The 26851-nt window shown below is 40.5% G+C and overlaps 1 protein-coding gene across 4 annotated transcripts in view; it reads left to right on the top strand.

Moving 5' to 3' along the window:
• Positions 1-26851, top strand: part of LOC148028467 (uncharacterized) — a 164277-nt gene that overhangs the window by 48352 nt on the left and 89074 nt on the right. For 2 of the 4 annotated variants that reach the window (XM_087690279.1, XM_087690281.1), the window contains exons 2-6: positions 11474-11576; positions 11809-12007; positions 12096-12181; positions 14029-14101; positions 14221-14295. In XM_087690279.1, coding sequence (XP_087546405.1) covers positions 11474-11576; positions 11809-12007; positions 12096-12181; positions 14029-14101; positions 14221-14295 — 536 coding nt within the window. The remainder of the gene's footprint in view (positions 1-11473; positions 11577-11808; positions 12008-12095; positions 12182-14028; positions 14102-14220; positions 14296-26851) is intronic. The other 2 variants (XM_087690280.1, XM_087690282.1) reach the window with 1 other exon arrangement.

The following is a 26851-nucleotide window of genomic DNA, read 5'->3' as shown; positions in this document are numbered from 1 at the left end:
GAGGTGAGTAGGGATGTGATCTTCGATGAGGCTTCGGCCTCCGAGGATCCGATTGATGGTTCTCTTTCAGGTGGTTCTTCGACATCGACGGACCCTCTCCCACCTTCTCTCCCTTCACTTCCTTCTAGGATACCTCTTTGCACCCCTCCTTCTTCGGCACCTCCCCCTCCCATTCCTCCTCCTACTTTGGCTTCCCTTCCCCCTTTGGCGGATGTGACTCCTTCTTCTTCAAGTACTTCCACCCCTTCAGCCTCCCCTTCGGAGTCTTCTAGGAATCCACAGCCATTCGATGGGGAGCCTTCTTCAGATGAGAAGGATCTATCTTATCCTAGTGCGGGGGAGTCCCTTTCTGAGATAGGTGCTTTACAGGTTCTGGAGGCTACTCGGTCTCCCTCGCAGCAGGAGGAGTCTATTAGGATTCCTTTGTGGTATCGCCGGCTTATGCAGGATTCAGGTGTTACTCACTTTCCTGCTTCTTCTATAGGTCCGAACTCATACTTTGTGTAGTCTGTGTTGTATTTGGCTGTATTTGACATTGTGCGAGCAGAGCTTGCCACACCGCCCATGCTAGTCGAGGCATTATTTCAGACAGTCTGCTTCCTACACAGATTTCAGGATATGGACAGAGATCGCATTGCATATAGAGCATATATGGCATCTCAGGAGATGGCTCGAGCGGGGGATACCACATCATGGTATGCACAGACTAGAGCTTGGTTTGACAGACATGGGCTGGACATTGATAGACTCCCACCTCTTCTATATGATACTCAGGCTCCCACTTACACCCTCTCTCTCTCTGAGAGGAATAGAGTCATCAGACAGGAGATATGGCATATTTATATACAGAGGACATGGGTCAGCCCTGCACAGCCACTGCCATCGAAGATGGCACATTATTATACACAGTTCTTGAGCATATCAGAGCAGGGATTCATAGAGATTCCGAGATATGTGCAGATCTATATGCCACATCGATTGAGAGTTCTTATTGGACAGCTCAGGGTATCATCACATCAGCTTATGATTGAGAGTGGCAGAGCCAGTGGCATCCCACGGGAGGAGAGGATATGCCCCCTTTGCAGATCAGAGGTGGAGAGTGAGGAGCATTTTGTTCTCAGATGCCCGGCATACTCAGAGTTGAGATCTAGATACACATTGAGCAGCTCACTTCAGGGATGTATGACTGATATGGATCAGAGATCATTTGGCCGTTTTCTGGGAGAGGCATATATGTTGATGATCTTTTGCTTACAGGGACACATGCTAATCAGATTTCAGCATTCAAACAAAATTTGCAACAAATTTTAAAATGTCAGACTTGGGGTCTTTGCATTATTACTTGGGCATTCAGTTCATGCATGATGCTAGAGGTATTGGTTTATCACAATCAAGATACATTGGTAAACTTCTTGAGAAGTTTGGCTTGTAGGATTGCAAGCCAATCTGTACACCAATGGAACCTGGACTAAAGCTATCATTACATGATGACAATGATTTGTTTAATATACACACATATGCTCTAGCAGTTGGATGTCTTATTTACCTATGCAACACTAGGCTGGACATACAGTTTGCAGTTTCAGCCTTGAGTAGATATATGCATCAACCACGCATGTCACATTGGCAAGCTGTTAAGTGTGTCTTTCGTTACTTGCAGGGTACTAGATCTCTTGGATTGCTTTATGCGAAGGGGGGACCACTGCAATTACATGCTTACAATGATTCTGATTGGGCTGGTGATTATGATTCACGTCACTCCACTAGTGGCAATTGTTTCTTTCTTGGCTCATATTGTATATCTTGGCTTAGCAAGAAACAATCCACTATTGTCACATCATCATGTGAAGCTGAATACAAGGCAGCTTTCACTACCACAGTTGAATGCATATGGATTAGACGTTTGCTAGCTGATCTGGATGTATTTGTTACGGAGCCTTCTCCTTTGTTCACTGATAGTCAGAGTGCCATTGCAGTGGCACGGAACCCAATGTTTCATACATGCACGAAACACATTGAGATACATTATTACTTTGTTAGAGAGAGGCTACATGCAGGTGATATTAGCCTCGCCTATTGTCCTACCACCGGTAATGTGGCAAATATCTTCACCAAAGCTCTTTCTCGTGACAAATTTGAAACATTTCGCGCAATGCTTTAAATTTGACCTCCTTTGGTGGAGGATGATCCTTGTACTTTTGATCACTCTTCACTCTAGGGGGGTTTGTTGGGTTTTCACTCACACCTATGCTCACAGAGAAGTGTCGGTGATTAATAAGACACTGGGGCACTTTTTACTCTCGGTATGGGGGTTTTTTTTCCCCGGATTTATTGTCTTCTTTCGTATGTGCTTATGTCACACACTTACGAGCACTTATCGTGTTTGGGTGTGAACACCCCCTACAACCCTAAGGTTTAAGGGTTATACTTTGTACTTTCAGCTTACATTCTTTCAGTCTATTGCATTGGGTGTCATGCTTCACTCTCCACACTATCTACTGCAATCAATTGAGCTTCGATCCTCTCTCCATCTCACAAGAGAGAGGGAGGAGATGTTGCTAGTCTGATTTGCAACCATTGAAGGACCTTTTTGAGGCAGCCAGGGGTAAGAAAAGACCAATCAACAACAGGTAAGAACATCTAAGGCTGTTGAGACAGGGCAGCATCAATAAATGATTGATTTTCTTCAATTCTTGTATCTACAAGCTGTTGAGATAGGGTAGCTACAGTAAACGACTGATTTTCTTCAACTTTGTGCGAAGAAAATCTGAATTTTCTCTCTCCTCAACATTCTCTCTCATCTTCTAGCCTTTCCACAACCTTGCTTCAAAGATTATAGCATTAAGATCACCAAAGGCTGAGAAATTTTAGATTTCTCTGCTGTAAACCCTAATCTGCAACAACAAAAGTTAGGGTTTAGCAGTAGCCTCGAGAAGCATGCCATAAATTAAAAGCTCCAAGACTTGGATTCAATAGGGCTAAAGCTGTTTTCAATCAAATTCGTATGGAGGGACCAGCAAATCAATGAATTTGGGGCATTTTCCATCTCCATCAAAGTAGGTAAAGGCCAATTGATTGCCCGAATTAAGGGACAAATCAGATTGAAGACTTGTTGGTCATTTTGGATAGTAAGGGGAGTTGAAATATTGAAAGAGATTGGGAGAATCCCATTGTACATCAACTTCTTCTTCAATCAAGTTAAAGAAATACCGAAAGGGGCACCAGTTTTGGAGCCAACAAGATGTCCATTGTCCAAGATTGTAAGTTATTTTGCATTTCTCAGTTTTGTAATAAATGTTACTCCTGTAACTAAGTTGTAATTAGGGAATTACCACCCATCCACGGAAGAAAGGTTGGTTTCACAATCCCATTGGTACCATTTTCTTCTGCTCATCCCTAACCTTGGGTGCATCTTTAGGTTGCGATGGTTGTTCTTTCAAAGCTTTTTTGTTGCCCAAAGGCTTTTTTGTTCTTTCAAACCCCACAGCCACACCGACAGGAGATCCGGAGGATTCTTGATCTACATCGACAGCAGATTGAGATCCGATGACACTCGACACATTGGATCTCAGATCTCCAGTTTGCTCTTTCTCCACCGCCGATGTACCACATCCTGCATCCAGGAGGGATCACCTGCTATTAGCGACTTCGACGACTGCTACTACATCCCAGGATAGTATATCTCCCTGCATCTGTTACATATACACATCGCACCACTTTATCACAGCCGACAGTTGTTCCCCTATCACAGCCGACATTTGTTCCCCTTTTGTAGCCATTATCTGGAGTACCAGAGCTACATACGCACATACACATATATGACACTTATCACACTCACAACACCATATTTTCAGTTTCCAGTTTTTAGCTTTTCATTCAGCACTTTTATTTTGGATAGCTGGACCTCATCAGTTGTATCACAGTTTGTCTCATAGGCCAGTTTTGGTCTTTAGAAGACGTTAATATAACTTTCTTTCTTTCTTTCTCTCTCTCTTCTTTATCTTCTATTGCTATCCTCTCCAGATGGCTCCTCCTTACTGTTCTACTGATGACAAACTTCACGGCCTTGATTACTTAACTTGGAGTGCTGTTATGAAAGCATGGTTTGTGCAAAACTGATTGTTGTACGTGGTCTCTGGCTCTATTAAGCGTCCTCAGTCTCCAACTCCTCTTTCAAATGATTGGGACTAGGACAACCATGAGGAAGTTGTGCTTACATGGGATTTCAATGATACCCGTGTATATTCTGCTCTTTTTTGTTGTATCTCTAAAGAGGTTCTCCTTGCAGTCACTTCTTGCAAGACAACTTCACGATATGGACAAAGCTTCAGATGTAGGAGGCTTCCTTGACCATGCATTGAAGTTATCCTCTATGGATAGCTCCAACAGATGAAGTTCGTCGAGCTGAAGGATACTATTCAATCATTCTACTTCGGGTTACACAAGTACAGGATCAGCTTTGTCACATGTAGTCCGCCCTTCCAGAGACCCATCTTGTGGAGACTGTGCTTTATAAGCTCCCTTCGAAGTTTGATGGAGTAGCCAATGTTTTGCAAGCCTAGATATCATTGACACTAGTGAGTGTCCTCAATGTTGCTTAAACATGAGGGGCTTTGCGGTAATAGGGGAGGTTGCCACCTTAGTATGGTGGCTCCAATGAGGCTTTGCAGCTTCAGAGAGGGGTGACAGGAAGAAGTCGAAGGCCCAGTGCTATCATTGTGGTAAGAAGGGACATTTGTGCAAGGATTGTAAGGAGGTAGCGGCTTTGAGGAAGAAGAAGGAGAAGCAGCAACAGGATAGGGACTCCTTTGCTGAGTCATTTTCCTCCTTCGATTCGAACTCAGATACTTCGGCCAAGGTGAAGGCTAAGGCACGGAAGGGTCATATTCTCCAGATCAAGGGAAGGGCTTGGCAGCCCCTCCTTTTGTTGCTTTCTAGTACAAGTGATGCGGTCACCCTTCAGAAGTCTCTAGTGCCAGAGGGGGAGTGTGAGATGGGCTGGTGAGCTTCATCTATATAGGTATATATGTGCAAAGGATCTAGAGAGGGACTTTCCTTCCGCATCGACTGATAGGTTTTGAAATCATTGACACTCTAGCGGTCTGGCCAAAGGCGGCGAATCCATGGTCACGTATGCTCAGAGGCATTGTTGATTGGATGGTCATGTATACTATAGCAAGGCATTGTTTACAGATATTGAGAGTTGCTATGATTTTTCTCTATTTTCAAGTTTTGGTAATGATCGACATCGACATTAGGTTTTTTCCAGGGCACCTTGGTGGTGGCTTTATTATCCACTACTTGGGTATCCATGGTACTCTAGTGGTCTTTGTTGTATGGACTATGATGAGTCATTATCATTGTATCATTGTATTGTATCAGATCACCCATGCTTTGAGAGAGGGTATTAGCAGTATAGTTAGGTCATGAGTGAGTTTGAGCATGTGGTTCAGTGAGGCATTATAGTTATTTTAGGCTTTTTTACGTGTCATTTTTATAGCGGTTTTAGCATTTATTTCTGACCTTGATCATATTTATGACATATTTTTGGCCTATTTATTTGCCTCCCTCCTTAGTTTGTATCATCATTCATTATTTGCAGATTCCAATGCAGGCCCTCTTGGAGAGAGGGAGCCAGTGCGTGTGCTACACAACTAGTGACTCACTGTTATATGCGATTGTCTCGTATATGGTATATGGATTCCATTTCCTGTAGTGACAGGTTAGGCACGGAGAACGAGATAGACAATCGTTACATGTAGCGAGAGACAGAGAGAGTGAGATAGAGCAAAGTCGAGAGTGAGCTTGTTTGTAGGTACAATGACAAGATAGTACCTTTAGGTTTTTAGATAGATATATATGTGTAAGTACAAGTGCTAAGGGTGTGTTCACACTCGAGCACATTTAAAGGCACGAGGCCTTTATTCCCAACAACCTCCCACCTAAAGGCAATGTGCCTGAAGAGGAGAAAAGAATCAGCTAAGTCTAGGTATGTACAAAGCTAAAATACATATATCTATCCAACTCCCATCATCTGTCGGCAATGAGCGAAGCTCTCTGCTGGAAGACCCTTTGTGAGAAGGTCTGCAGGATTATCATCTGTATGCACTTTGACAAGCTCAATGCTCTTGCTGTCAAGTACATCTCTAATGATGTGGTACTTCACTTGTATGTGCTTTGTCTTTGCATGAAAGACTGGATTCCGTGCTAATATGATAGAACTCTAACTATCACAACGGAGAACAAGTAACTCTGAGATGCCAAGCTCTCCCACCATACGTGAAAGCCATAAAGCCTCCTTGCATGCCTCAGTGGCAGCCACATACTCTGTCTCTGTAGTAGACAATGCAACACACTTTTGTAGCCTGGAGATCCAAGAGATTGCTCCTCCTCTGAAAGTAAACACATACCCAAAAGTGGACTTCTTGCAGTCCGCATGACCAGCATAGTCTGCATCCGTAAAGCCAACAACAGATACCTTTTGCTTTCCAAAGCAGATGCACAACTCCTTTGTGCCTTTGAGGTATCTCATAATACCTTTCAGTGCATCCCTATGTTTCTTGCCAGGGGTTGCCATGTATCTGCTAACCACTCCCACTGCAAAGGCAATGTTAGGACGTGTAGCAATCATAGCATACATCAAAGTGCCAATAGTTGAAGCATATGGTATCTTGGCCATTTCAGCCTTCTCATCATCAGATGTAGGGTTGTCCTCTGCACTGAGTTTCACACGGTATCATAAGTTTGATACATTCATGCAATCCCAAGGCTTTCATAGAAGTCAAGTGGATCACTACTTGTACACCAAGAAGGCAGCAAATGGCAGCCTGATTATCTTGGTTTTGTATGTTGATGGCATGCTAATTGCTGGCAGGGATACTCATGCCTTGGATTCATTGAAGCAAAGTCTTCATGGCAGCTTTGACATGAAGGATCTTGGTGATGCAAATCACATTCTTGGCAATAAAATACTCAGAGATAGATCGAAAGGCTTACTCTATCTATCTCAATGCTTTTGGTGCTTGTTTTAGCCCATATAAACTCCTTTTGAGTTTACATACCATTTTTTCTTTCCCTTGTTCAACAAACCCTTCAAGCTACTGCATATAGATGTCTTCATGCAGATCACCATGTAAAAACACAGTCTTTACATCCATCTGTATGAGCTCCATATCCTCAACTGCAACCAAGCCCAAAATGGTTCTCAATGTAGTCATCTTGACTATAGGAGAGAAAATCTCATCAAAGTCAATTCCATGCTCCTACTTGTACCCCTTTGCAACTAATCTTGCTTTGTACTTTGGTGAGGAACCAGAAGTGACCTTCATCTTGTAAACCCATTTGCATTTAAGTGTTTTCTGCCCCTTAGGCAACTGTACCAAGTCCCAAGTGCCATTTTTCTCAAGAGATTCCATCTCTGACAACATGGCTTTATACCATTTTTTGCTATCCTGTCTGTCCATTGCTTCCTCGAAGCAAGATGGTTCACCAGAGTCTGTCAACATGACATAATCAGCCACATTGTTTGCACTAGGAACAAATTTGTCAGGTTGTCTAGTAGCCCTAGGAGATCGTAACCCAATGGTCATTGTTTGTTGGCTGTTCCTACAAATTTCCATTTTCAGCATGTTGTCTTGACATTTCAGCCTGCAAATCAGCATTAACAGCTTGCTGTCCTGGCTGTTCCTGCACATGTAGTGGCTCATTATCATAGGCAACAGCTGGCTGATCATTTCCAGCATCATTTCTTGCATTTATAGGTTCATTTACAGTAGGTATTTGCTGCTATACAGTGGGCACATTTTGCTGTCCAAAAGGTATTTCTTCCCGGAATACAACCCTACAGACCTCCTCAGTCTTTTTGGGCTGTTTGTGCATGCGATTTTTCTGGAAGATCACGTCATTGTTGTGTACTACTTTCCTTTTTTCGGGATCTCATAATCTATACCCCATTTCACCCTTATCACCATATCCTAGGAAAATGCATTTACAGGACTTTGGCTCAAGTTTACTGTGTGTTTCTTAACGAATGTGCACAAAAGCCTCGCAGTCAAATACTTTCAAGTGAGCATATGAAGGTGGCTTGCTCGACCATGCTTCTTGGGACGCTTCTTGGGGAACTCCCCCCCCACCCCAAAGACCTGTGTGGTGACTGATTAATTAAGTGAATGGCTATCACAACAGCCTCTGCCAAAAAACCATGGTGTAATGCAGCATGAGACAGTATCGTACGGACCTTATTCTGTATGGTCCGATTAATACGCTCTGCAACTCCTTTTTGGGGCGGATTATGAGGGGCAGTGAGCTCCCTCTTTATCCCTTTGCTGTCACAAAATGGCTGAAAGGCCTTAAACACATATTCCCCACCATTATCAGAGCGAAGACACTTAAGTGTCTTATCTGTCTGATTTTCAGCCAATGCCAAGAATTTTTTAAACTTGTCAAGCACTTCATCCTTGCTACGAATAGGGTCAACCCATACTTTCCGTGTAGCATCATCGACAAAGGTGACAAAATATTTCTTTTCCCCTAAAGATTTGCTTTCCTGCATCAAATTCCCCAAATTTGGGAAAAGCCCCAAATTTCTAGGCCAAGATTGCACGAAAATTGGAAGCTGTGCCTCCACGTGTGAATGCCGGTCAGTGGGGGGAAAGGAGTTTCAAGAAGAAATTGATTTTGTAAGAAAATTATGACGGGTCCGTTGACTTGCCAGGCGGGTCGCGTGATTGACGGCCCGCCGGCGGCTGTCCCCTGCCTGTCGCCCGTCATGCATTGCGTCGCCTGCTACCAGTTGCTGGTCGTCGTTAGTCGCCCATGTGCCCGCCAGTTGTCCGCCTATCGCGTAGTCCTTGTTTGCAGGCTGCGCGCTACCCGCTGCCCATTGCACACCTAGTGCCCTACTGGTCTTGTCGCACACTCTCCTCGCTGGAGCCTGGCCCTGTTGCCTGCTCATGAACTGGAACTGTCGCCTTGGCAGTTGCTTCCTCACCCAGCTTATGCTTGACGTCTCGAGAAGTGTGCAGAACCTGATGGCTCTGATACCAGTTTGTAGTGACAGGTTAGGCATGGAGAACGAGACAAACAGTCATTACACGTAGTGAAAGACAGAGAGAGTGAGATAGAGCAGAGTCGAGAGTGAGCCCGTTTGTAGGTACAATGACGAGATAGTACATTTAGGTTTTTAGATAGATATATATAAGTACAAGTGCTAAGGGTGTGTTCACATCCGAGCACATTTAAAGGCACGAGGCCTTTATTCCCAACATTTCCCAAGCATATCTCTGAGTTCTCCCCTTGCAGTGTTCTTTTGTTTTCTTTTGTTTTCTCCTCTCTTGTATTGTGCAGTCTATTACAGCAGTCTTCTACGCTTCCATCACTGCACCCACTTTTGACACCTCCAACAATGCTTCATACATCTTGGCCAGCAAATGACCATTCATGATAGTCTGATAGTTCCCTGGATCAGAAGGGTTTCTAGTCTTATGGATAGGCACAATAGTATGTAGAGTCCATTCATTTGGGAATCCTTTTGTCAAGGCCCCATCGAACATTAAAAGCAAGGAATGATGCAAGAACCTCCACTACATATACGAAATGCTCACCGTGGTTATCAGTGTGATCCGGCGATCCTGTACCCTCGTGATAGCCTATTCCACCATGCCAGTCATGAAGAAAGTCAAGGATGTGTACTATTTGGAGTAGGCCTAAACAAAATGCCAAGGTGGGTTGAGAGTTGGGTGTTTATTCATTAGGTGGTCCATAGGCTTCCTTGTTGCATGGAGATCTCTCATGGAGGGAAATCTCAAGGTAATAATATAGCTGTGCCAAGTGTAGATGATAATGTGGCAGGTTGGAAAGCTGCAGGAGGACCTGAACCAGCAGGATGGCTTGCAGTGATAGCAAAATGAAGCTGTCTGTGGCAGGTCCCTAGGCATGGGTAACAGTCTCCAGGGTTGGAACAGCTTGAAATGAGCAGCAAGGACCTTGAAACACAGCTGTCTAAGGCCAGTCTCCTAGGCAGCAGTCTCTAGGGCTGGAACAGCTTGAAATCAGCAGCAAGGACCCTGAACCAGCGGTGGGATTATGTTGGACAGCGGGCATCTGTGCCTGTCTTATGGATGGAGGATGATGATGATGATGATGATGATGAGGCAATGAGGATGATGATGGAGGCACCTGATGGAAAAATGATGGTGATCACATAAATAGGGCTTGATGGTGACAGAATGGATGAGATAGATAATGGCTAGTGCAATGGTCCCTTTTCGTACGATGCAGGACTTTTGTCCTGCTGAAAATTGTATTTTTAATGTAATGAGTTTCCTTTTGGGACAATAGAAGGGTTGAATAGTTTGGCCAATGCTTTGAGGATTAATTTTAGACTACTTTTTTGTAGCCTAACAATGGCAATGGCAATTACTTGGGAGTTTTCTGTGGAATCATGCTCAAAAGGTGTCCAACGATGAATATGAGAGAGAAACCTCAAACTCTGAGCATGCACTATGAGGTTCTAGGGTTATGATTCAAATATTCTGGTAAGCATAGCTGTAAATAATAAGATTCAAGGAAGATAGGAGGACATACATAGGGGAGACCATCTCCTTGAATGTGCTCGAAGCTATGTATAGGCAAGATCATACACAATTTGAGTGCATTTCCTCGTCCAAAAGAACAAGTATTTACTTGAATTAAATGGATCAAAACGATGTAATTTTATCGTTGTTCCATCCATGGCAGCCAAGGTTATAAGTTCATCCTTTTGCCTTTAAGTTACCGCTTTTGAGAGAGATTTAGGTGTGATTTGTTTAATGGTTTGGCTAATCGTGAAGTCATTGTCTGAGCATGAGCTTCATAAGTCTTTCCAAGTCTTACTGATGATTAGTTACAAACTTGGAGATTATATGAAGTCATTATGAATGAATATGGTTGACACTGGACAGCCACAATAAGTTTGATCCAACAGTCTTGTGTCAATGTAGAGGTTGCACCCAGTCATTTGAACCTAATGCTCATTATTCACTTATCACTCAGCCCCCATTACTGATCAGCCACCATCCCAATTCATCTCAGTGCTAATGTGTTACGTGGCCTAACTTCACAGTTTAGTTGCATCTTTGGCACTTCTGCACAGTCAGTACACTTGTGCAGGTGCCTTACATGTACCACAGCAAGAAAACTGTAAAGTTTCATATTGAGGATTTCCAAAATCATGGAGTTGTTCATTATTTATTGTAGAATAAGTGTTGCTCAGAGAATATTTTACTGAGAATGTGCTGTGTCTAGCATAGTTGTTAAAGGTGTCTCACATGTGCTTTACTTTTGTATTCCAATTAGTACGCCTTTGTATTAGAAACAAAGTTGTTTCTAATCAGCAGGAAGAAGTTAAATGGAAGACAGAAATAATTGATGCACCTTAAATAAGGCTGTTGACCTATTTATTTATCTTGATCACTGCATTTTTGTTCTTTAATAGCAGGTGATGGATATGAAAAGTCTGATCTTGGACAGGAGAGTAGAGAATCTTTCAGTGAAAGCAGCGATGAGGATGATCAGAGCTCAGATTTTGAAGATACAAAGTAGTTGGTTCAATTTCTTTTATGTCACCAAGATTGTCTTAAACATTTGAAATTTTGCACAAGGAGCTAATTATTTCATAGCATACAAGATTTGACTGTAGTCCATTTTACCACAATCCTTATTACAGATAAATATTTTAAAGTTTATGATTGCTGTTGAGATTAAGACAATTGAAAGAACCTTCAGACTTTATGTTTTTTTATCAAGGGGTGCAATATTTGGTTCTGACAGGTTTCAGGATGGGCGGCTTCGATTTCGCCCAGATATTGTTATCGAAGATCCACAATATGCTGGCATTAAGCGCAGCAGAAAGGAGGCTTTTGATGATTACTCATCAATGGGTTCTGAGCAAATTGGAGAGGACATGAATGCCAATGGCAACCAGGCATATGTTTGGGACTCTGATGGAGCTGATGAACATGAATTCCAGGTAGGTCAGAATTTAGAGAGCTTGAGTCAGTTTGGCAAGGAACTCTATGTAAGAAAACTGATGTTGAACACCTGCTGAATCTTTCTAGAGCACAGAAGATTTTCACCGCCAGAGTCCTGATCTGGAAATGGAGGCCCTAGACAAAGAATACACTGAGCTGCAAGCACAAGAAGAGTAAGCATCCTCTTTATTTACTCCTCTCATTATTTAGCCCATGTCTCATTCCTCCCTCTTCTTTCCATATTTCTTACCATTTTTCTGTCTGACTGCTTTATTCTTCTCATCAGCAAAATCCAAAATAATTGAAGTCAAATTTCTGGGTCTTGATCCTCATCCTTTCTTTCATGCTTGCTTTCTTCTTCCCTGCTTCCATTTTGTAGCGAGATTTTAGTACTTCGTTTTATTGGCTTTATGTTGTGCTGCATATATCAAATGTTTCGGTCCTGTATTTTTCAGGGCATAGTGTGGAACTGGTGAGATTGGTCGTCAAATTGTTTTTGGTCAGTTGGATCAGATTTTGTATGTTTTAAATTAAGCATCTAAGGTGTAAGGGCTATATTGCACTTCATGCTTTGTCTCTTTTTGATAATCAGATCTTCTTTTTCAAAGAAGAGAAATGTCTAACATACACCTCAGGAAAAACATCCCCAAGGCAAAAATTAAAATAAGCTCTGCATAGCCTACAAAGATACATCAGAATTATGAAGTTAATACAAGGGTTGAGTAAACAGCCAGCCTGGTGGGCTGTAATACCAAATCCTATGCGATTCAAAGTAAAAGAAGGTTCCGGAATCTTAAGTATGAGTAAGACTCCTCCTCATGCACTATAGTCTCTCCCATCTTCCATGGAGTGTGTGAATAACCTGTGTTCAGGTCCTGAGATAGTCTTTGCAGTAGAGATGTCCTGCAAATCTATGGCATGACTACATCTCCCAGTCCTAATGAACCAAGTAATGATATAGTTGCTACAGTATTGGTTCTCAATAAACCTTTGATGGAAATAGAATTGTGGCTTTTGGGACTGCAACTATTGTAGAAATAGTGTGATTTTTTGTGGTTGAGATTGCATTATAAGTGCTTTTTTATTTTCAAGATTTTAGGTTTTGGAATGCTGAATATGGTGGTATTGAGTCTCTAGCGTTTATCTACTACAGTGTTAGCAACATGTTCTTTTTATAAATGTGATCAAAGTGTCGCAATTTGCCTTGTAATTCGATAACAAAAGACCTCTAGCTGTTTTTATTATCACGAATCAGATTTCTTACATTAAATGGCCGTTGAAGGTGCCTATGGAATTAATAAAATTATGATTTAGAGGTATTAATGCCATATTGCAGCACTTCAAATGAGCCACGTACCCAGAAACTTGCAAACACATGCTATATGCAATGTGTGTCCTGCAAGTGTGTGTATATATCTGTTTCCATTATAAACTAGGTCTGCACCTGAAGTGGCTGTTTAAATACGTCTGGAAAGGCCAAATTACCGTTTGGAAGAAAATTGGATTTCTGCTGGTCTCGTTCTGGTAATTCCAGAAACTTATTCCATCTCTGCCTGCATGTTTATCTTTGCCTTTGTGTCTGTCAGTTTATGCATTTTAGCAGGCAGTTATTCTTACATAGATCTTACATGGGTGCATCTCTGCTTGTTGTATGCCTGTTTGTCCATCTTATCTTCTTTCAAATGTAACTGTGCTTCTCTATATGGGAGAATGGTGGGTGCGTGTGCAAAGTGTGGTTGTATAATCAAGCTATAAAGGCTAGATGCAAGTCTAGAATTGTGACAAGCATGTCTATCATATCCAGCAAAGCAGCCTAATAAATGGTGTAGACTGTGAGCCTAAATCAAGGCATCCAATATGCGCTAAGTTTTCACAACCATCTCTTCAAAGTTGATCTGCTCATTGTTTCATTCTTCCAACCTGTGTCCTCTTGTTTTGCATGCCTCTTTCATGTGACAACCTTGTACATAGTGAAATTTGTTGAATTCATGCTTACTATGATAAGAATTGAGTTTCTCAGGGAAATGTTGCGTGGTTTGAAAGGACGTACGGATGAAGAGGTGCAGAAAGGTCAAGCTGTTAGTAAGCAGAAGGTTGAGTGAAAATTGTCAAGCTTGATTTTACAACTGTGGATTATGTGGATTTACTCTTCAAGCATATTATGTGGAATATTTTAGAATGCTTATACATAAATGAAATGGTTTACTGATAGGCACTATGGGACAAGGCCTTGGAAGTACGGATTCTATTACAGAAACCATTTTCTACTGCAAATAGTCTACCTATGGTAATTGATCTTTTGTATTATTTTGTGATGGGTGATAGGCATCTAATGATTTATATTGGCATATTTGTTTGAAATGTTTGGCTTAGTGCTAGGTTTTATTTGAATAAGCTTTCATAGACAAATACAATATATATTTGAGGTACGATAGATACGAATTTTTAAAGTTTTAGAAACTAGGTGGGAAGTCATACACCTCCCCTTCCTAGGATGGTATCTCACAATGAGTTAGATGCCATGAAAGATTAGTATGTTGCTGGTTCGGATTTTGCAAATTTATATGATTAGCTTTGGAATTGCTACAGCTCACTTTGTGCTTAGAGATGGTTTGATGATGATGTATGGGTGGCCGTGTGTCACAAATTAGTTGAGGCCTAAGGTGATGACTGAGAGTCACGCTCCTCCTTATGTAGGGCGTAGAGGTATTGATGCTATAGTTAAGACAATGGAGCATTTCTTTTATTGGCTTGCTTTGAGAAATGATATTAGAGCAGTTTGTCAAGACATGCATTGTATGTCAATAATAAGTGAAGTATGATAGACAAAAGATGTCGGGTTTATTATAGCCCTTGCCTATACCTAATAGGTCTTGATAGAGCGTTGGTATGGGCTTTATCTTTGAGTTTCCTAGGCCATTTACAAGGAATTATGGGATATGGACTATTATTTGTAGGTTCAGTAAGTAGATCCATTTCATTCCGGTGAGGGAGAAGATAAAGGATGATCATATGGCACACTTATTTTTGTAGCATGTGTTTAAGTATCATGGTATGCTAGAGTCGATTATCGATGATTGAGATCCGTGGATGACTAGCTTGTTACGGAAGGGACTATTTGAGAAGATAGATACCACGTTGACATTCTCTTTGTTCTTCCATCCATAGGTAAATGGTTAGTCCAAAGAGGCTAACTCTACAATTCTAGATCTACACAATGGGAGTAGTATTTGCCTTTGATAGAGTTTGCATACAACCATATAATGCATAGTTTCATTGGTAAGGCTTCATTTGAGGTTATGGAGGGTGGTAAGAAAGTGTCCCCTATTTTACACACAAATGATAAGATTTTTTAGGTTGATTAATATGTGGAAAACATGGATGCAGTCTATGTAAAGGTTAAGTATGCACTTCAGAGTTCTCAAGAGAAGCAAAAGAGGTCACCTAAGCGCCGTAGACGTGCCTTGTAGTTTACGGAGGGCGATTGCGCATTACCGTGTTTTGAAAAGGTAAGGATTAGCAAGACGAAAGGTAAAGAGAGATTGTATTTGATGCCCAGTATGAGATATTATGGGCCCTTCCATAATGAAATGGTTTACTGATAGGCACTATGGGACAAGGCCTTGGAAGTACGGATTCTATTATAGAAACCATTTTCTACTGCAAATAGTCTACCTATACTGATTCATCTTTTGTATTATTTTGTGATGGTGATAGACATCTAATGATTTATATTTGCATACTTGTTTGAAATGTTTAGCTTAGTGCTAGGTTTTATTTGAATAAGCTTTTATAGAGAAATACAATATATATTTGAGGTATGATAGATACAAAATTTTAAAGTTTTAGAAACTAGGTGGGAAGTCGTACACCTCCCCTTTCCAGGTTGGTATCTCATAGTGAGTTGGATGCCATGAAATATTAGTATGTTGCTGGTTTGGATTTTGCAAATGTATATGATGGGCTTTGCAATTGTTAGAGGCCACTTTGTGCTTAGAGATGGTTTGACGATGGTGCATGGGTGGCCGTGTGTCATAAATTAGTTGAGGCCTAAGGTGATTATTGAGAGTCATGCTCCTCCTTATGTAGGGCGTAGAGGTATTGATAATATAGTTAAGACAATGGAGCATTTCTTTTATTGGCTTGCTTTGAGGCACGATATAAAGCAATTTGTGACGACTCCTTATGTAGGGTGTAGAGGTGTTGATGCTATAGTTAAGACAATGGAGCATTTCTTTTATTCGCTTGCTTTGAGGCACGATATAGAGCAATTTGTGAGGATATATATTGTATGTCAATAATAAGCAAAGTATGATAGGCAAAAGATGTCTGCTTTATTATAGCGCTTGTCTATACCTGATAGGCTAGAGTGTTGGCATGGACTTTATCTTTGAGCTTTCTAGGCCATTTATAGGGAAATATGAGATATGGACTATTATTTGTAGGTTCACTAAGCAGATCCATTTTATTTCTGTGAGAGAGAAGATAAAGGATGATCAAATGGCATACTTATTTTTGTAGCACGTGTTTAAGTATCATGGCGTGCTATGGTCGATTATCGATGAGTGAGATTCGTGGATGACCAACTTGTTACGGAAGGGACTGTTTGAGAATATGGATACCTTGTTGACATTCTCTTTATTCTTCCATCCATAGGTAAATAATTAGTCCAAAGAGGCTAACTCTACAGCACTAGATCTCTTGAGATGCTATGTAGCCGAAGACACAGTGGCAACAATATTTGCTACTGGTAGAGTTTGCATACAACCATATTGCATAGTTCCATTGGCAAGGCTTCATTTGAGGTTATGGAGGGTGGCAAGAAAGTGTCTCCTATTTTACACACAAAGGTTAAGATTTTTTAGGTTGATTAGTATGTGCGAAACATGGATGCAGTCTATGTAAAGGTTAAGTACGGACTTCAGAGCTCTCAAGAGAAGCAAAAGAGAGCACTTCAGTGCCATAGATGTGCTTCGTAGTTTATGGAGGGCGATTACACATTGTTGTGTTCTGAAAAGGTAAGGATTAGGAAGATGAAAGGTAAAGAAAGATTGTATTTGAAGCTTAGTATAAGATATTATGGGCCTTTCCAAAAATGAAATGGTTTACTGATAGGCACTATGGGACAAGGCTTTGGAAGTATGGATTCTATTATAGAAACGATTTTCTATTACAAATAGTCTGCCTATGGTAATTGATCTTTTGTATTATTTTGTGATAGTGATAGACATCTAATGATTTATATTTGCATACTTGTTTGAAATGTTTAGCTTAGTGCTAGGTTTTATTTGAATAAGCTTTCATAGAGAAATACAATATATATTTGAGGTATGATAGATACTAATTTTTAAAGTTTCAGAAACTAGGTGGGAAGTCATACACCTTCCCTTTCTAGGTTGGTATCTCACAGTGAGTTGGATGCCATGAAAGATTAATATGTTGCTCCTTTGGATTTTGCAAATGTATATGATCGGCTTTGCTATTGCTAGAGATCACTTTGTGCTTGGAGATGGTTTCACAATGATACATGGGCGGCCATGTGTCACGAACTAGTTGAGGCTTAAGGTGATGACTGAGAGTCATGCTCCTCCTTATGTAGGGCGTAGAGGTATTGATGATATAGTTAAGACAATGGAGCATTTTTTTTATTGGCTTGCTTTGAGAAACGATATAGAGCAATTTGTGAGGACATGTATTGTATGTCAATAATAAGTGAAGTATAATAGGCAAAAGATGTTAGGTTTATTATAGCGCTTGCCTATACTTGATAGGCCTTGGCAGAGCATTGGTATGGACTTTATCTTTGAGTTTCCTAGGCCATTTACAGGGAATAATGGAATATGGACTATTATTTGTAGGTTTAGTAGGCAGATCCATTTCATTTCTCTGAGGGAGAAGATAAAGGATGCAGGCTTATTTTTGTAGCATGTGATACAATCTATGTAAAGGTTAAGTACACACTTCAGAGCTCTCAAGAGAAGCAAAAGAGGATGCATGAGCGCCATAGATGTGCTTTGCAGTTTACGGAGGGCGGTTATGCATTGTTGTGTTCTGAAAATGTGAGGATTAGGAAGATGAAATGTCAAAAGTGATTGTATTGAAGCTCAGTATGAGATATTATCGGCCCTTACATAAATGAAATGGTTTATTGATAGGCACTATGGGACAAGGCCTTGGAAGTAGAGATTGTATTACAGAAACCATTTTCTACTGCAAATAGTGGACCTATGGTGATTGATCTTTTGTATTATTTTGTGATGGTGATAGTCATCTAATGATTTACATTTGCATACTTGTTTGAAATGTTTGGCTTAGTGCTAGGTTTTATTTGAATAAGCTTTCATAGAGAAATACAATATATATTTGAGGTATGATAGATACAAAATTTTAAAGTTTCAGAAACTAGGTGAGAAGTCGTACATCTCCCCTTCCTAGGTTGGTATGTCATAGTGAGTTGGATGCCATGAAAGATTAGTATGTTGTTGGTTTGGACTTTGCAAATGTATATGATTAGCTTTGCAATTACTAGAGGTCACTTTGTGCTTAGAGATGGTTTGATGATATAATATAGTTAAGACAATGGAGCAATTTTTTTATTGGCTTGCTTTGAGAAACGATATAGAGCAGTTTGTGAGGACATGTATTGTATGTCAATAATAAGTGAAGTATAATAGGCAAAAGATGTTAGGTTTACTATAGCGCTTGCCTATACCTGATAGGCCTTGGCAGAGCATTTGTACGGACTTTATCTCTGAGCTTCCTAGGCCATTTATGGGGAATAATGGAATATGGACTATTATTTGTAGGTTTAGTAAGCAGATCCATTTCATTTCTGTGAGGGAGAAGATAAAGGATGACCATATGGCATGATTATTTTTGTAGCATGTGATACAATCTATGTAAAGGTTAAGTACACACTTTAAACTCTCAAGAGAAGCAAAAGAAGATACTTGAGCGCCATAGACGTGCTTTGCAGTTTACGGAGGGTGATTACGCATTGTTGTGTTCTGAAAAGGTGAGGATTAGGAAGGTGAAAGATAAAGAGTGATTGTATTGAAGCTTAGTATGAGATATTATGGGCCCTTACATAAATGAAATGGTTTACTGATAGGCACTATGGAACAAGGCCTTGGAAGTATGGATTGTATTACAGAAACCATTTTCTACTGCAAATAGTGGATCTATGGTGACTGATCTTTTGTATTATTTTGTGATGGTGATAGGTATCTAGTGATTTATATTTGCATACTTGTTTGAAATGTTTGGCTTAGTGCTAGGTTTTATTTGAATAAGCTTTCATAGAGAAATACAATATATATTTGAGGTATAATAGATACAAATTTTTAAAGTTTCAGAAACTAGGTGGGAAGTCACACATCTCCCCTTCCTAGGTTGGTATCTCACACCAAGTTGGATGCCATGAAAGATTAGTATGTTGTTGGTTTGGACTCTGCAAATATATATGATTAGCTTTGCAATTACTAGAGGTCACTTTGTGCTTAGAGATGGTTTGATGATGATGTATGGGTGGCCGTGTGTCACAAATTAGTTGAGGCCTAAGGTGATGATTGAGAGTCACGCTCCTTATGTAGGGCGTAGAGGTATTGGTGCTATAGTTAAGACAATGGAGCATTTCTTTTATTGGCTTGCTTTGAGGGACGATATAGAGCAGTTTGTGAGGACATGTATTGTATGTCAATAATAAGTGAAGTATGATAGACAAAAGGTGTCGGCTTTATTATAGCGCTTACCTATACCTGTTAGGCCTTAGCAGAGCATTGGTATGGACTTTATCTTTGAGCTTCATTGGCCATTTACACGGAAGTACTTGATATGGACTATTATTTGTAGGTTCAGTAAGTAGATCCATTTCATTCCGGCAAGAGAGAAGATAAAGGATGATCATATGACACACTTATTTTTGTAGCATATGTTTAAGTATCATGGCATCTTAGAGTCGATTATCAAAGAATGAGATCCATGGATGACCAATTTGTTATGGAAGGGACTATTTGAGAACATGGATACCTTGTTAACGTTCTCTTTGTTCTTCCATCCACAGGTAAATGGTTAGTCCAAAGAGGCGAACTCTACAACGCTAGATCTTTTGAGATGCTATGTATTCGAGCCTAAGATACAATGGGAGCAGTATTTGCCTTTGATAGAGTTTGGATAGAACCATATAGTGCATAGTTTCATTGGCAAGGCTTTATTTGAGGTTATGAAGGGTGGCAAGAAAGTGTCCCGTATTTTACGCACAAAGGATAAGCTTTTTTAGGTTGATTAGTATGTGAAAAATATGGATGTAGTCTATGTAAAGGTTAAGTGCTGACTTCAGAGCTCTCAAGAGAAGCAAAAGAGGACACTTGAGGGCCATAGATGTGCTTTGCAGTTTATGGAGGGCGATTATACATTGCTGTGTTCTGAAAAGGTAAGGATTAACAAGATGAGAGGTGTAGAGAGATTGTATCTGAAGCTCTGTATGAGATATTATGGGCCCTTCCATAAATGAAATGGTTTACATATAGGCACTATGGGACAAGGCCTTGGAAGTACGGATTCTATTATAGAAATGATTTTCTATTGCAAATAGACTGCCTATGATAATCGATCTTTGTATTATTTAGTGATAGCGATAGGCATCTAATGATTTATATTTGCATACTTGTTGGAAATGTTTGGCTTAGTACTAGGTTTTATTTGAATAAGCTTTCATAGAGAAATACAATATATATTTGAGGTATAATAGATACAGGATTTTAAAGTTTCAGAAACTAGGTGGGAAGTCATACACCTCCCCTTTCCAAGTGGTATCTCACATTGAGTTTGATGCCATGAAAGATAGGTATGTTGCCGATTCTGCAAATGTATAGGATGAGCTTTGCAATTGCTAGAGGTCACTTTGTGCTTAGAGATGGTTTGACGATGATGCATGGGTGGATGTGTGTCACAAAGCAATTGAGGCCTAAGGTGATGATTGAGAGTCATGCTCCTCCTTATGTAGGGTGTAGAGGTATTGATGCATAGTTAAGACAATGGAGCATTTCTGTTGTTGGCTTGCTTTGAGGCACGATATAGAGCAGTTTGTGAGGACATGCATTGTATGTCAATAATAAGCGAAGTATGATAGGCAAAAGATGTCGGGTTTATTATAGTACTTGCCTATACCTGATAGGCCTTGGCAGAGCATTGGTATGGACTTTATCTTTGAGCTTCTTAGGCCATTTACAGGAAATTATGGGATATGGACTATTATTTGTAGGTTCAGTAAGCAGATCCATTTCATTCCGATGAGGGAGAAGTTAAAGGATGATCATATGACACACTTATTTTTGTAGGATGTGTTTAAGTATCATGGCATGCTAGAGTTGATTATCGGTGATTGAGATCCGTGGATGACCAGGTTGTTACGGAAGGGAATATTTGAGAACATGGATACCATGTTGACATTCTCTTTGTTCTTCCGTCCATAGGTAAATGGTTAGTCCAAAGAGGCTAAGGCTACAATGCTAGATCTCTTGAGATGTTATGTATTTGAGCCTAAGACACAACGGGAGTAGTATTTGCCTGTGGTAGAGTTTGCATACAACCATATAGTGCATAGTTTCATTGGCAAGGCTTTATTTAAGGTAATGAAGGGTGGTAAGAAAGTGTCCCCTATTTTACACACAAATGATAATATTTTTTAGGTTGATTAGTATGTGCAAAACATGGATGCAATCTATGTAAAGGTTGAGTAGGCACTTTAGAGCTCTCAAGGGAAGCAAAAGAGAGCACCTGAGGGACATGGATGTGCTTTGCAGTTTATGGTGGGTGATTAGGCATTGCTGTGTTATGTTCTGAGAAGGTAAGGATTAGGAAGATGAAAGGTAAAGAGAGATTGTGTCTGAAGCTCAGAATGAGATATTTTGGGCCCTTACAAGTGTTGGAGAGGATTAGTGATGTTGGTTATAGGTTGAAATTGTCTCCACATTGGCAGATACATAATGCCTTTCATGTGAGCTTGTTGAGGCCTTTTCATGGTGATGTGCTAGAGGATGTATTTGGTGAAATTCAACAACAGGTTGAGGAGTTGGATGAGATATTGGTACTGGAGGAGATATTGGCACGTAAAGAGAGAAAGATTAGAGGCAAAGTTTCCAAGAGATACTTAGTGAGGTTTCAGAATTATCCACCAAATGGATGTTAAGTGGATGGAAGAGAGTGACTTAGTAGACCACTTCAAGTTATTGCAGCTTTACCTTGAAGCTTTTCAATCAGAGCAGACTTTGGATTAGGCTCAATTAGATTGATCAAAGTAGGGGTCTAGAGCATTGCGTGATGCTTAAGAGGGGGATAACAGTTCCAGTTGGCCAGAACAGTTGAGATATGCTATTGAGAGATGTATTCTATAGGTTTTTGGCAAAAGTTTTGGATTCTTTGATAGTCTTATGTTATAATCATAATGAGTGGAAGTTTGCAGCAAGTGTTTGACATTAGCATAGTTGAGCAGCAGTAGTAGCTGATATTTGCAGTATACTTTGCTTTGGCACATTGTAGTGCAATTGATGACAATTGCAAGGACTTCAAGGGGTGGTTTATCACAAGGATGTGGAATTTTGATGCTTTGCTTAGTGTTTGATTAAAAGTTTATCAAACATGCAAATGTGACTTGCACATGTCATGCAGGTCAATTATATCACAATGTGGGACCCAGGATCCCAAGGTATCAGTTGGTGCTAGAGCCAAAAGTTGTAACAAGTGAAATAGAACCACTATCAACCTTTGTATATGGAAGGCATATACCCTATACTTTATTTATAATGGAGAGAACATGTACTAGGTGATATCTAGTGTCAGAAATTAGGATAGTTCATTTTATTAGCCATAAGTATCTGTGGTGGAAGAGGACACTAGGGACTTGACCTTAATCAATGAATTCATGCCATTGCAGGGGCTAATGAGTGCTCAGGAATACTTGTGTGATAAATTGTCATATTATTTTTTTGAGGATGAAATAATTATTAAGAATGCAAGAAATTGTTGGAAAATGATCAGTTCTCAGATCAAAAAGTGACCAGTTAATGATCAGTTGATACTCAGTTTTGAATGGTTTACATTTGGTTCCATGGACAGTAGCATGTTAGTAAATGCCATTGACAGTTTCAGCCATGGTTTATGCTAAAGATAATTACACAAATTTTAGGTGCTGAATACAGTGCACAATGCCTTCACCAATTGGCACAGGTCCCGAGGTGGCTATCAAACCCTAATTCTTGTAGAAATTTAGGGTTTACAGCAAGGATCTCTCTGCTGTCCACGAAATTTGGCTGAGATTTGCTCAAAATGGCTGGGAAATGCTAAGATCTCTTGAGAATGGCTCGGGGAAGGTAAGAGAAAGCCAAGTTGAGAGAGAAATCTGATTTTCTTCGCGAGAAAACCCTAAATTCTGCTTGCTGCCTGCCCCAACCTGCATTTAATGCAGTCACCTACTGCCAGGCACCTTCAAAATGCTGTCACCTGGTCAGCAATGTTGTTGCCATCCCCTAGAAGGTGACTCCTTGCTGTCCCTTGTCTGTTGAGGCCCCCAGATGGCTGTCTTCTGCAGCAAATTGCTGTTCTCTAATGGGAAAATGAACCAGCAGCTCTCTCTCTCTCTCTCCCCCAAGTTGTAAACTAATTGAATGGTTGAGACCTAGCCCCCAAAAACATATTCTCAATTTGCATGGGAATTTTTGACAAGTGACAGTTTTCTAAACCCATTTTTCAGCATTATCCAACCATTTAATTCATTTTCAAAATTAAATGATCTTGAAAATTAATTTTAGCCCTTGTGGCTTTGTCCAAAATTAAATTTGCCTATCCATAATTACATTGGCTAGGCCATATGCAACCTGGAGTGGTCCCCAATCTCTATTGACCCTTAGATTGGCATTAATTAATTAATTAATGTTAGTCCCTAGTGTCAGCATTGACATTGTGGTCACCACTTTGGCTGCCTAGAATTGCACACCTAAAATCCATAGGACTTGTGCCAATTAATTAAGGTACCTATTGCTTTGCAAAATATCTCTATGGCCGTTACAAGGGCTTCAAAGTTACTCTCATCCCTGTTTAGATAGACTGCTGTGCCATCAACAAACTCCATATCAAGAAGCTCCTTAAACTGAAGGATGGATAGTCTAATACCTTTGATACCCAAGGATCTGTCTCTTAGTAAAGGAGCTCATAGCTATGCTACAAATTAGAACAAGAAGGGGGCTAGTGGGCAACTGTGTCTCACTGATCTTTGGATGTTGAATCTCTCTTTTCCAATTCCATTGGTCATACCTTGATTGTGTGCTAAGGAATAAGAGCCACTACTCTCCTAACCTAGTGCTCAGGGAATCCGATCCTCAACATTATGCCCTCCAACCCACAATCATATGCCTTCTTGAAGTTGAGGAGCACAACAAGATTCTACTTCTTGGAGCAAGCAAAAGCATTTAGCTCCTAGAAGATGAAGATGTTGTCCAAGATGCTATGCTCTTGAATAAAGCCGGTCTGGATGGGGTGGATAATGTCTGACATCACTGGGGCTAGTCGGAGATTGAGTACCTTCACAAGGAACTTGTAGGCGGTTTTGGGCAAGGTGATCAGTCTTCTTTGTGTGATCTCCAAGCTCTCTAGTTTCCTTGGAAATGGGGTGAATAAGTCCTTTGGAAGGTCTCTTTGGCATAACCCTTGATGCCATAATCTCTTGGAAGGTTACAAAGCTTGCATTGGTGAGGTCTTAGTAGCTTATAAAGAAGGACTTATCTAGTCTTTGCATTGACCCTTGTCTCATAAAGGACTTATCTAGTCTTTGCATTGACACTTGCTAGAAGGTAGTGCCAAAAGTGCATTTTCTAGCTTCTTCTCTGTAAAAAGGGCATTAGATGTTTGCTCATCCGATATGTCACGACCTTCTTGGTACTCTACCATACTATCTCTTTGTCTCTCTAATAGGGGGTCTAGTCGTAGATCTGAACAAACTTGTGTAGTATTGTGTAGCCACTTGTCCCCCCTCAAAAAGGACCTATGTGATGGAACCATTAGCTTTCCTAAGTCTCTGACCATGGCTAGAGTGTTTCAGCCCTATGGTGTGAAAATAGTATCTGTTAAGCCTATCACCAGACTGAGCCCAAAATGAAGTTCTTGCATGAAACCTATACCTTGATCTAGCTTCCTTTATATTATCAATCTCTGCTCTGGCAATATGCGTCTGCTCTACCACAGCCTTCCAAAAATGAGATAAGTGTAAAATAAAGCGCAATTTAATGAGGTTATCATTTCATCATTTTATGATAAATCTTGATTGCAAATGGTTGAAAATGGTTGCTCTTGATTGTCAATGATCTGTTTTATGAGAAACATTAAGGAAATAAGCAAAAATCAGTCATTTACTGATTTTTTCATAAACATGCAAACCCCTTAAAATTGTGGTTTTAGGGTAAATCATGGATTTGGGGGTTTTGATGTGTTAATGGTGTTCTCATGGGATGAAATGAGGGATGAAAATAATTCTCAGCAAGTCTAATCAAGTCACATAAAAAAATTAGGAAATATCATTACTTATTGATAAATAAATAGAAAAATGAGAGAAAAATGAAAAAAAAAAGGTTTTTCATGCTTAAAAAATGGGAAACAAGTGCTGTATGGTAAGGCTGAAGCATGAGGTTTAGCCTCAATTTAGCCCTATCTTTATGTTTAAATAAGTATTTATTGGTCTTTATGAAGAAAAATAGAAGGTGGTGTGTTGGCAGTGGTGGCGGGCGGGCAGTAGTGATGTGTAGGGAGGTGGCAGGTAGACAGTTAGGTTGATGGTGACCATGTTGGGGAGGTGCTAAGCAAAGGCTAGATAGGGGGTTGATTGGGGTCGCTTGTGCTGACAGATGGCAGTGTAGTGATGTGTAGGGAGGTGGCATGCATCGTTAGATGGTAAGTTGTCAGAAAGCTGTCATGCAAATGTGGCGGTCAATGCTTCCATTAGCGCTTAATGGCAGGCTACATCAGCTCTTCAGCTTCAGGCAGGGGGCTTCAAGTTGAGTTCCATAGCAGCTTACCCTTATCTACCTAATCATTTCTTCTGCTGCACTTCTTCATTGACAACTTTGCCTTTCAATGGTTTTTTAATGGGGGATAATCTTTAAGTCTTGTTGTTGATATATTGTGTCTAAAAGAAAAATAAGCAAAAGTGTAAGACCCAATAGGGCTACTGAATAGAACATATCCATTGCCTCTATGATCATGGAAGGCCCTTGGGTAGCCTATAATGGCAACCTTGGTCTAATGCCTTGAGTTTCTTTGGGGTGGAACCTTTTGGGTAAAAAGAGGGGGAAGAAGTGACTTTCTCTTCATCTTGGGACCTTTTTGGGCCTTAGTAGGGGTGTTAAGCCATTGGAATTAAGGCACGTGTTGATTTAAAATTGCAGGACATTAAAACAGCCCCCAACAGCAGTTAAAATGGTGATTAAAAAATAGAAGGGTTTATTTTTAAATAGTAGGGAAAATGCCCAAAAATCCTCTATAAATAGAGTATGTTGTGGGCATCCAGCCCAACCTTGACCATTCTCTACCAGACAACCTATTCTATGTGCTGCCCACACCCCTGGAGATCATCGCCAGCATGTTTGGAGCCCTAGTCTTGGTCCAGCCCGGTAGCCTTTGCCTGGGCTCCCAACTGCTAGCTGCTGTTGCCAACCATCTGGAGGTTGTACCTGCTGTCACCAGCACCAGTCAGCCTTAGTCTTGCTGTTTTTAACAGTTGCCAGCCCTGTTGTACCTGCATTTTTAACATCTAAAGGTTTTGCTGCTGCTGTCTAATCAAGTGACCTGCTGTTCCT

The sequence above is a fragment of the Lygodium microphyllum genome, chromosome 12 (genome assembly GCF_053477565.2).
Source record: "Lygodium microphyllum isolate KBCC chromosome 12, Lygodium_microphyllum_v1.1.10, whole genome shotgun sequence".
Classification (NCBI taxonomy): domain Eukaryota; kingdom Viridiplantae; phylum Streptophyta; class Polypodiopsida; order Schizaeales; family Lygodiaceae; genus Lygodium; species Lygodium microphyllum.
The sequence above is the reverse complement of the archived record's forward strand: the minus strand, read 5'-3'. Positions and strand labels throughout refer to the sequence as shown.